The sequence below is a fragment of the Hylobates moloch genome, unplaced genomic scaffold, assembly GCF_009828535.3.
Source record: "Hylobates moloch isolate HMO894 unplaced genomic scaffold, HMol_V3 SCAFFOLD_4, whole genome shotgun sequence".
Classification (NCBI taxonomy): Eukaryota; Metazoa; Chordata; class Mammalia; order Primates; family Hylobatidae; genus Hylobates; species Hylobates moloch.
The window spans coordinates 83450234-83462330 of NW_026652279.1; the positions used below are offsets into that span (position 1 = coordinate 83450234).

The 12097-nt window shown below is 31.1% G+C and overlaps 1 protein-coding gene across 1 annotated transcript in view; it reads left to right on the forward strand.

The window, feature by feature from the left end:
* The window catches only part of POSTN (periostin), a 35067-nt gene extending 24500 nt beyond the window's left edge, over nt 1-10567 (forward strand). The window contains exons 18-23 of the mRNA XM_032150424.2: nt 2746-2835; nt 3536-3625; nt 4378-4455; nt 4830-4913; nt 9319-9360; nt 10495-10567. Of these exons, the coding sequence (XP_032006315.1) occupies nt 2746-2835; nt 3536-3625; nt 4378-4455; nt 4830-4913; nt 9319-9360; nt 10495-10532 (422 nt within the window). The 3' untranslated portion in view covers nt 10533-10567. The remainder of the gene's footprint in view (nt 1-2745; nt 2836-3535; nt 3626-4377; nt 4456-4829; nt 4914-9318; nt 9361-10494) is intronic.
* Nucleotides 10568-12097: the final 1530 nt, after the last annotated feature.

Sequence of the window (12097 nt, forward strand, 5' to 3'; positions counted from 1 at the left end):
TACAAGAAGCTCTTCCGAAAAAAAAAGTATAGGCATTTTTCATTCTGTAACCTATGATAGCATAGAAGCTATGTTTACCGAAAGCTTTTAAAATTACAACCACACATGAGATATTTTTTAATTAGACCATCAGAATTATAAAACAAAATGAGTAGTTTATGCAGTAAATTGATTTTTAAAATACCTAATTCCAGTCCTGAACATATTCTTACATACAGACATGCATATTATATATGAAATATATATAATACACACACACATACACACACACACATTCTCTCCTGGTGTTTCAGACTAGAACATTAAATAAGCATTTACTTTTCTCTCTTCTCCTACTACGTATGTTAGCCAACTTCAACATCTTTGATACTACTTTCATTTCATGTATTTTAATTATGTCCAAGGATCACAACTTAAATTTTTTAAAATTTCCATGTATAAGCATCTTAATGTAGCAACTTACCCAGAGAAAAGAACTAGTTATCTTCTTTGTGCGATAAGAAAGCTAGAAACAGTCTTCCAAAAAGAGAACAGGTTATATCTTTGATCGAATCTTTGGGAAACTATAATTTTAATTATGTTTGGTTTTGCTATTTCTTTTGGTGGTTAGAGAAGGTAACTTCTTGAATACTTTTATCTATATTTTTTAAAGTAAGCCATCAATTTAAATTTATACATTGAAAACACATAGGTAAAAACTTATTTCCTAGCTAATTAGTTATCTATATTAGTATTCATTCTTGAGACTTAAAATTGAGTTATTCCTTGAAATCTATCCTTGTTTTTTTTTGAAAAAACAAAACTATCATTATAGTTATTAAATCGACTTTCTATAGTGATGAAGAGAATGTGGTATTTTAAGAAGAAATTAAATCAGAAATTTTTGTTGAAAAATGTTCCTTGATCATTGTAATGAAATATGACACAATGATCTTTGATAATACAATTGATTTTAAAATCAAATCTTGTCCTGTTTTTAAAAATCAGATTCTCTAAAATTTTGCACTATAATTGTGCACAGCTTCTTTACCTGAAATTATTTATATGTGCCAATGTTCTTATTTTCAAAGATTCTTCTCCTTTGAAGCTTCTTTATTCCACTCATTTATCTCCTAATCTTTGTCAGTAGGATTCTATCCTACTAATCTTTACTCAGTTAAGATCACACTGGAGTGTCATCTCTACATGGCTTCTTCTTATAAAGGGAACATGGATGAAAAATGGAGTTGTGTCGCCTACTCATTAATAACTTGAGTTCAGAAATTACACTCCTGTGTAGCATAATGAAGGAAACAAATATTTATCTTAGTAGTAATTTACAATGGTCCAGCTTCCAAGATTGCTACTGGCATTTCCTTCTTATTGTTTGAACGATTACAGATTTATTGATGACTGCTAAATTCTTACTAAATAAATTAAACTCCAGGACACAATTTTAAGGTGTCTCTTATAAAAGATACATAACAGCATTTTGGAATTAAGAATAAATCAGCTAAAATTCAACTCAACAAATAGTTATTGAGCAGCTGTTGTGCTGGGTACTTTCTGAGGTGTTGGGAGTAAATAGGAAAACAATTTTGAGAAAATCTCTTCTTTCATAGAGCTTAACTATAAAGGATGTTTCCAAAATTTCAGTTTGTCTTTTCTAAAGAAATATTGATTTAGATATTTTATTAACTCATTTTTGGTTCTTAAATTCCTTAGGCGTCCTTTCATTTGAAGTTACCACACCTTAAAAACCTGGCTTTATGTTTTGTGCTCAATATCCCTTGGCCTTATATATCAAATATTATGGCATGAAATACTTACGGTTTCAAAAAAATTTACTTCTATTTTCATTATTTTGGATTATTCTAGGCTGGTTTAGTTTGGTAATTATGTACATTGACAATTTCTGAACAAGCAAAAAAAAAAAATGCTCTCAAAGATAAGCAAGCAACAGTTGCATTCCACTATTGAAGGCTATTACAGTATGAGTTAAATGTACTGAACTTATTTTTCTTACTCCTCTGTGAAACGGTCTTAATTAACTAATGTAGTAAGCAGCTTTCTAACCTTCAAAATGATTTTCTGTGGTAGCAAAATCATTTTGCAAGTCAAATGCAACACTAGTTTAACTTTTGCATTTGAAGGACTGTTTAACTATTAATTGGTTAATTTTGTATCATTCCCATACAGAAGGTAAGTACTCAAATTCTTTTCCTCATAAAACCTGACATTCAGCATCTTAAAGGTAGGTATACATTTGGTACTTTCTCATATTCACTCCTATACCCACTAGATCAAAAATATAAGGTACTGAGTGATTTTAAAACTTAAATGAAAAATTTTAATAAGGAAAAAGTAATAGACAATATCGGTATGATAAAGTGGGATCTGAACCAGTTATCAGAGAAACACAAACGTGTACATACTGCATGACCTGGAAAGTGTAGCCACATATAATATTTTGCATAATCATACTTTATAACTACCAATCAACAGATGGATTTATCCATCTGTTTAAAAGCTTAAGCAGATGAAAGTAACTTTAGTAGCACATCAACAGACTAAATCATTTGTTCTCATAACTCTTATCTAATTTGAAGACAATGAGAAATATTTAAAAGTGATTTATTTCATAGAGCCTGAAACCACTTTGACATTTGAGTTGAGTAACACCGAATGTTGAAATAAATGTCCTATTCCGGTAAATTTAAAGGACTGTTTTAACATGATAATTTGTCTCCTAAAATAACGTCCCAGGACCCACACTAACAAAAGTCAAAATTGAAGGTGAACCTGAATTCAGACTGATTAAAGAAGGTGAAACAATAACTGAAGTGATCCATGGAGGTGCGTTCCGTATGTTACCTGGGGCCGACTACCTTCGCTGTGATTATTTTGAAATAGTGTTGGTTTAGAAATATTGAACATCTGATATTTTCTCTTTGTTCTTAGTTTATAAAAATTGTGGGAATTATTTTCTCAGCTATGAGTTCTTATTAGCTGGTCAGAAATAAAACATAGTTAGCTTTTAATGGATCTAGTTGGAATTAATTTATCTATTAAGTCACCAGGCCCAACAAAATGTCGTGATTTTTGCATATACAAGTGAGGATTGTGGAATACAATTGTAACACTAATGTCAGTATAAAAGGAAATATTAGAAACAGTAGGAAAAAATTACCATTGTATAAGTCTCTGTCTAATAAGCCACTCCACTACTAGGATTTACGATAGGGCTCCCATTCCAATGATCTAGAACTCCCTGGATTCTCACTAAGTATTTATTCCACATCCAGAAAACAAGTATGACATGGAGAGTTAGCAATGTCAAATGACTCTGTCTCGCAACCAAGATTTAGGACATAGCTATTACATTTTAGATCCCTATTGATATGATTTTTTGGGGATATGTTCTAAAAATGTTCATGATTGAATCTTAAATGGTAATATTTGTAGAAATATAGTTACTCATTACAATGTCTAGCTTATGGATGTATAGTCACAATATGAGGGTAAATCAAATGCATTTGTATTCCCCTGCTTTTAGAGCCAATTATTAAAAAATACACCAAAATCATTGATGGAGTGCCTGTGGAAATAACTGAAAAAGAGACACGAGAAGAACGAATCATTACAGGTAGCCATTAATTCCATACATGGATCTATGCCTAGATTATAAAGATAAAATTATAATCTCCAAATATAAGAATCATTAAAGAAACAAGTCATTTTCATGGTGATTACTAAAGTTACTTCATATTTTTGCAGATATAATACTATTCTAAATATGTAATCTATGTTTTACTCTGAATTGAAAATTTGTAGACAAATCTAAAAGCATTTGTTTTCATTACATGTATGCATACATACATGTAATATGATATACCATTGATATGATATACCATTTTCACTTTACTGTTTGTTAATATGTTAGAGGACCCTAGAAGAAAAGCCATTTCCTCATTTGAGTTTCCATTAATCTTAAAGTCTGTACATCTGCATGCCAAAATAGAAGCAAGTTTATACAAAGCAATTGATCAACAATTTTAGTAAACCTCATATCAGACTTCCAAACTAGAATCCAATTGGTCTAAATTAGCCTAAAATTAGCCTAAAATTCTTAATTCAGCTATTCTTTAAGTATTTGTTTAAACAATTAGTGAGCAAGTATGGCTTGTGCCACCTATTTAGGAAATAAAATTTTATTGGAACACAGTCTTTCCCAACCGTTTATATAGTACCTAAGGCTGCTTTCACACTGAAGTATCAGAGTTGGACAATTGTAACACAGACTACATGGCCCACAAGTGTAAAATACTTACTCTCTGTCACTTCACAGAAGAAGTTTGCCTGCTTCTGTTTTAGACATTTTCATTGTCCTTCTCATAGGTCCTGAAATAAAATACACTAGGATTTCTACTGGAGGTGGAGAAACAGAAGAAACGCTGAAGAAATTGTTCCAAGAAGGTCAGCATTTCTAGGAAAATAAGAACGTAACTTTACCTAAGCTATCCATATACAAGTCTAAAATAATCTGTGAGGCATTCTACAGGTTTTCTACTCTATCTCATTCTATTGTTCATTTCCATACCAACAAGAAAAAAGCACAAGAATAAGGAATTAAGCATAAATGGCAGTCATATTTGTTTTTTTATACAGTATTTTGTTCAACAACTTTGTAAGAATATTAGTATGTCAGAAAACAGCACTAAAAGTTGTGAAAGAATCGAGTGTTGGACTGGAATTCATTATTGGGCAGATGCCATTATTTATGACATTAAGTCCGCTGTCTTTATTTTGTTATATAAACCAATTTATGCTATAAATATGTATCCTCTCAGAGGTCACCAAGGTCACCAAATTCATTGAAGGTGGTGATGATCATTTATTTGAAGATGAAGAAATTAAAAGACTGCTTCAGGGAGGTTAGTAAAAGGACGACGACTAACCCCCTTAACAGGTTCTAGTGACTGAGTTCAACTTTTTAAAGACTGAGCAAGCAGATTTTTTCTTTTAATTAGGTTTAAAAAAAAGACAACATCCCCTGTTGTCTTAATAGATGGATTGGTTCAATGGTAGTTAATAGTTATGAAGAAATGATTACTAGTTTAAAGAGTCTTTAAAAAGTTCTATGGTATAAAGTTTGGGGAGCAATGAATATTTTTTTTGCTTTGATTCAGATAATTTTAAGGACCTTTTAAGTATGTGAAAGGGAAATAATTGTTAAATTGCTAGTTGTTAAACAAGCCCAAATTTGATATACTTTTTACATTTAAAAAATTATATTCACTGCCCCCATAAGAGCAATCAAGGCATGTCTTTAAATTCTATGCATACATATAGCCAAAAATAGTGCATTTAGTAACATCCTTTTCCAAAACTATATTCTTGGGAATGAATATCTGTTTCTTCTAACAGTTTGAGTGATAATCTATACCTGCAGATATAAATTATTTTGCATTTAAAATTAATCTTAATCTTTTATGGAATGTTCTCTGTCTGTGGCATTAAATGAACCTTAAGAACAAAAAAAAAAGAATTCAAAATCTTACATGAACCCTGCATAGTAATTATTCAAAGATGTTGTGTTTATATAGATATATAATTTGTATCATTGGCATTTGAATAAATAAATTTATACTTCATTTTTGAACAAGGAAAGTATTAAGCTGAAAAATTATTTTTGTGAAATATGTATTTAAATTCTTTAGAAAAATCAAATAGGCACTTTGAAATATACTATTAATTGAGAAACATAACTGAAGTTTGATGTTTATCCAAAACACAGCTTTTCAGCTTATACTTTTTAAAACTGTATCACTATGTCCAAGAAAATGTAAATTATCTTGGGACTTTCTATATTTTTAGCAATTATTATTTCTATATTCTGTAGTTGAATAAATGTAAAATTTCTTAAATAGTATTTAGAAACTTGTCAGTCATAGTTAAAACATTTTTAATTCAACCAATGATTGAATTTTCCCTCAATAGAAATATATATATCTGAAAAATACAAGTTTCCTCCCAGAATTCTAAGAGTACATAGCACAACAGAGCCATAACGGAACCAAAGATTCCTGTAGGATCTAACAAAGAATTCACTATCTACCCCTAAATGCTCAACTGTCTGCTGGGAAAAAAATCTAAGGGTTTGAGGGAAGAGACAAGCACATTATGAAGATTAAATTGAATTCTTTTTTTTTTCTTTTAGTCCTTGCCATAGTAAGCAGCTTTGTAGAATGTTAGTGCTTTTCAGGGAATCAATAAATTAGTAGCTGCATCAGTTTATATCGCTTTAATTCATTTAGGCTTAAATTTCAGGTAAGTATATTTTCTTCCCCTTTGATAAGCCCCTGTTATTGAGGCCACTATGAAAAATCCAGTTAAATACTAAAGAATTGCTTCAGCCAAGAAAATATATAACTGCTACAAGTTAAGTATATGACATTCCATTTTTAGTTAATGAACTCTTTTCTTAGCTCTTGTCTCTGTTCATCCCAGAAGTTTATTCCTTTAGTTCCCAGCATATGATCTCTCTACATATCTGTAAGGCATCAGTTTTCACAATGCCACATCAACTATTGTAGAATTGTGAAAAAACAAAAAAACATATAAAGTTTTTATCAAATCATTTCTCCAAGGTTTTGCCTTTTGTAGGAAAGACACTATATGCGGTAGAATTACTAAGACCAGCATTAATTGGACATGCTTGTTTTCTATTTTCCAGCTATCTAACACCATCAGGTCATTACTGAGTCGCAAGTATCCCCTTGTCTAGATCCTAAAAGGCATTGATAAAAGAAGCTAGTAAAGATTACATTATGTAAGACTTTTTTTTTTTTCAAGGTCTGGCCAATTAATACATATCTGAACCATGCTCTTCAACTCAATAAGTTCTACCTAAAACTGAATTTTCTATCTAAACAGTTCATAGTGTATACATTGTGATACATGTAGTACATTTTTGTACTTTTGATCATTTGAGTGTATTTCTCAATCATTTAAGTCATGACTATTAACATGGCTAAGTGGTACTTTGAGTACTGATGTTGTGATTTGTCACTGATATACTTCCGAGATCTTAACTGAAAAAATTTCTCATTAAATGCATAAAATTTTTGTGCTTACCTTAGAACTATGCATTCTGAAATGACGCAAGCAATTAAAGGAGAATAACAGACTATGTCGAAAGGAACAACAAAAAGTCATTTTTGAAGGTTTTCGCAAATCTGCCAATATAAGAGGTTAAGATTTGCAACCTCTATAGAGAATAGTAGATCGAGTTGTAGGTCTGCATTCAATCTGAGCCCCAACTCAATCCCAAATTAGTTGACTCTTTTCTTGCTTGTTTCCTTCATCTGAAAGTGAGGATAGTAATGATACCTACAGTCTAAATGAGTTAACATATGACAAGCTCTTAGAACAATGTTCAGCACAAAGTAAGCTGTCATCAAATGTTACTGTCAATCATCAGTTGACATTAACATGGTCAATTAAGTAATGTTTCACACCCAACTTTAAGTTTCCACAGTCATAGCCATGGAAACATACAAAAAACAAACATGCAAATAAAATGTCAAAATAATTGAACTGAGTACTTTGCATGCTTTAGGAAATAAGATGTAGGGTGGTTCCTTGTGCCAACATATTCAAGTAATTGGTTTATCTTCCCATGTTTTGCTGCTCTAAACATGATCTAATATAACTCTCATTCATGTTGACAGAACAGAAAGCTGCTAGGAGCAAACCTGTTTTCTACACATTAATCAAGCTGTTCTTTCAAAGTATTTGCTTGACACATTGAACGTTTTTTATTCTGGAATATTATCATAGCAAAACCTCATTAATTGGGTTCTATCAAAATTATGAAAGGAAATCTGAGTGAGCACACTTGTTTTGAAAAGAAATTGGTAAATACTTCTATGATGCAGTTTTAAGTTATACAATTAACTGCTATTTGGAATTTAATAAGTCCACTATAAGCAATGTGCCTGCGCACCAATTAAAGGTTGGATCTGTCTCTTCTTGACAATTTTTTAGAAGCCATTATTTTGTTACCAAATGAACCTGAAGTTAAGAAATATTTATACTTACATCTATTTGTATCTATTGGAGAATATTTCATAATTCAGACTTCGCTGTTTTACACAGACTTCTCCCCATTATCCAACATAATGAGAGTTTTCTATAGTTCTGTATTTTACTCTAGTATTAACGTGGTTTTATAAATGATTATATGCCTTATATTCTGGGGGGAAAGACATGTGAAAATGTGCTAAGTAGACAGAAACAGAATATGTAAGTTTTTTTGAATGTTATTTCTCTTTTAAAAAATTTGCTTGGTGTCACATAGCCAAAACTATTCACGGTGACAGTTTCATTGCTTACTTTTTATATGATTTCAGCAAATTGAAAACATGTATATAATAGAAAAAATTGGACTTCATGCTGAGTATAGATGATACATATAAAAGAAGTCAAAATTTGGAGAAAAAATTTAAAAAGATAAGTAGAAAAATGAAGTAACTGTAGAAACCATATTTACTCTTTGATCTCAAATGCCCAAAAACTGAGTGAAAATGTGAATTTAGGCCTACCAGGTAGTCTTGTCAATAAACTAAAAGAAAAACAGGAGAATTGAGAAATATGTTACAACTATAACAACACAAAACAGCAGTTTTGAAACACTTGCAGTTCTTAAATACGAAAGCTTTTATTAGTTAATTTTTTAAAAGGATCTCATAGGATTGACACTGAATCAGGTTGGGGGGTGGAATAAGGGTGATGGCATATTCTTCCTGAATTACTTATTATAACATTTCTAGAATCATTAGGTCAATGCTACTTTGTTGTCCTCATGTACAATAAAGGAATCGCAAATTGATCTTAGTGATAATTTTACAGAGACATACATTGCACATAGGTATGACTGCAAAAATGGGTGGCTAACTCTGGGAAGATACTTGTGTTAATCTTTATATGACATTTAATAACCCTTCATCGTAAGGCAATGTTTTTTACAGAAAGTTGAAGAAATCATGTAAGTCATTTTGCAAAAATGGCACATTACGTGGGGCTCCAAAATCCATAATGAAACAATGTGTTTTGCAACTAAGAAACATTCATTAAGATATATGGAAAACAGTCTGTCTACTTGTCTTTTGTCAAAAAATGTGCAACTCTGAGGATCATAAAATTTACTATTAAATATAATCTTCATGTTTAAGTGATACTTATTTAAGACTTTACACTGTTTCGCTTAACCATGGTCTCCTGTCTGATTTTAGCCATAATTGCAAAGTATTTCTAACTACAACAATTTAATTTTAGACACACCTGTGAGGAAGTTGCAAGCCAACAAAAAAGTTCAAGGTAAGTGTATTGGCTATAGTAATGTGGGTATATGGCCTCTGTTGTTACGTGAAGAGAAATCAAACAATAGGAAAGTATTTTAAAGTATTTTATTGAAACTTGTTATCGATCAGAGAGAAAAGCTAGCCAGTTTTGATGAAAAGCATTTTGATAATAATCAGAAAATAAATTTCTCATGTTCTATACTATCAGAATCTAATAACAAATATTAAGGGAAAAGTCAACATACTCATGTAAACTGCTAGGCATATTGAACCCTTGAGATAGACTCAAGTGTATAATCTCCATCATATATACATATATATATATATATGTGTAATGTTTTGTATATACAAGTTAAGTATACACATAATTTTGTGTATATAAGAGTTAAGTCAAAAAGAAATTGTTGAATATCAGAGATAAACAAATGTAGATTGCAGGTGGACCTGAATCCTTAAAAATGTTATTATGTGAGACAATGCTACAGTTTCAGATATAAGTAAATAAGAAATGTATATATGCAAAAAACCATTAATATAGCTTTTTACAAAATGTTCATTTAAATGTGTAGATTATATATTTATATATCACATGTGCATTACAATTTATTTCATAATTACACTATGTGAATTTGCTAATTCCTCCACTTAAGTTATCTTACATTCCGATACATTGAGAGAGCAAGAATTTCCCTTGAGGAACCTACAGTAAATTGCAAGCTTGGAATTACAAGTTTGGAATTTCTGGGTTAATTACATCCTAGTAGTCAAAATAAGACACAAGGCTTATCAATGCGCTATAGGAACATCTTACTTTAAACCAATCCAATATACAGACCTTTGAAAGTAAAAGATCAACTGCACAGATTTTTTTTTTAACTAAAGAAGGTATCAGTAAATCTATGTAAATATCCAAATTCACACAAATTTTCTAAAGAGTTAAAATTATTAAATTTCAAATTAGTATTTTTATATGCTTTTGATCAAAATATAATATTTGCTTCACCATAAGTTGAAGATATTAAGAAAATATAATCTAAGGTTTATTACAAAAAATAATGGCCTCTGATAGATATACAGAGAATAATATATTCTTAAATTTTAAAATTTCCTAACATTTACAGTCTATACATTCTTCTTTCTTTCTAATTAGGATCTAGAAGACGATTAAGGGAAGGTCGTTCTCAGTGAAAATCCAAAAACCAGACAAAAATGTTTATACAACCCTAAGTCAATAACCTGACATTAGAAAATTGTGAGAGCCAAGTTGACTTCAGGAACTGAAACATCAGCACAAAGAAGCAATCATCAAATAATTCTGAACACAAATTTAATATTTTTTTTCTGAATGAGAAACATGAAGGAAATTGTGTAGTTAGCCTCCTGTGGTAAAGGAATTGAAGAAAATATAACACCTTACACACTTTTTCATCTTCACATTAAAAGTTATGGCTAACTTTGGAATCCATTAGAGAAAAATCCTTGTCACCAGATTCATTACAATTCAAATCGAACAGTTGTGAACTGTTATCCCATTGAAAAGATGGAGCCTTGTATGTATGTTATGGATACATAAAATGCACGCAAGCCGTTATCTCTCCATGGGAAGCTAAGTTATAAAAATAGGTGCTCGGTGTACAAAACTTTTTACATCAAAAGGCTTTGCACATTTCTATATGAGTGGGTTTACTGGTAAATTATGTTATTTTTTACAACTAATTTTGTACTCTCAGAATGTTCGTCATATGCTTCTTGCAATGATATTTTTTAATCTCAAACGTTTCAATAAAACCATTTTTCAGGTATAAAGAGAATTACTTCAAATTGAGTAATTCAGAAAAACTCAAGATTTAAGTTAAAAAGTGGTTTGGACTTGGGAACAGAACTTTATACCTCTTTTACTGTAACAAGTACTCATTAAAGGAAATTGAATGAAATTAGTGTTTCTTGAGTTTTTCTTTTTTTAACTTTTAAGCTCAGGGGTGTGCAGCCATGTGCAGGACGTGCAGGTTTGTTATATAGGTGAACATCTGTCATGGGGGTTTTTGTACAGATTAAGTTATATAAAGAATCATTAGACAGCCGGGCTCAGTGGCTCATGCCTGTAATCCCAGCACTTTGGGAGGCTGAGGCAGGTCGAGACCATCTTGGCTAATGTGGAGAAACCTCTCTATTAAATACAAAAAATTAGCCGGGTGGTGGGGTCACCGGAGTCCCATTAAGGCTGAGGCAGGAGAATTGCTTGAACACAGGAGGTGGAGGGTATGGTGAGCCAAGATCGTGCCATTGCACTCAAGCCTAGGTAACAGAATGAGACTCCTTATTTAAAAAAAAAAAAAAAAAGGCTTACGGCCCAAAGCAATTTACAGATTCAATACTATTTCTATTAAACTCCCAATGGCACGCTTCACTGAACTAGAAAAAAAACTATTTTAAAATTTAGATGAAACCAAAAGAGCACCTGAATAGCCAAGGGCATCCTAAGCAAATAAATAAATAAATAAATAAATAAATAAATAAATAAATAAATAAATAACCAATGCTGGGAGAACCACATTACTAACATCAAACTACACTAGGGGTTACAGTAACCAAAACAACGTGGTACTGATATAGAAACAGGCATGTAGATCAATGGAACAGAATAAGGAGTCCAGAAATAAGATCACACACCTATGACCATCTGATCTTCAACAAAGCCCCTGTGATTCTTATAAACACTAAGGCTTTTGTTTTATTGTCTGTTTGAATAGCTA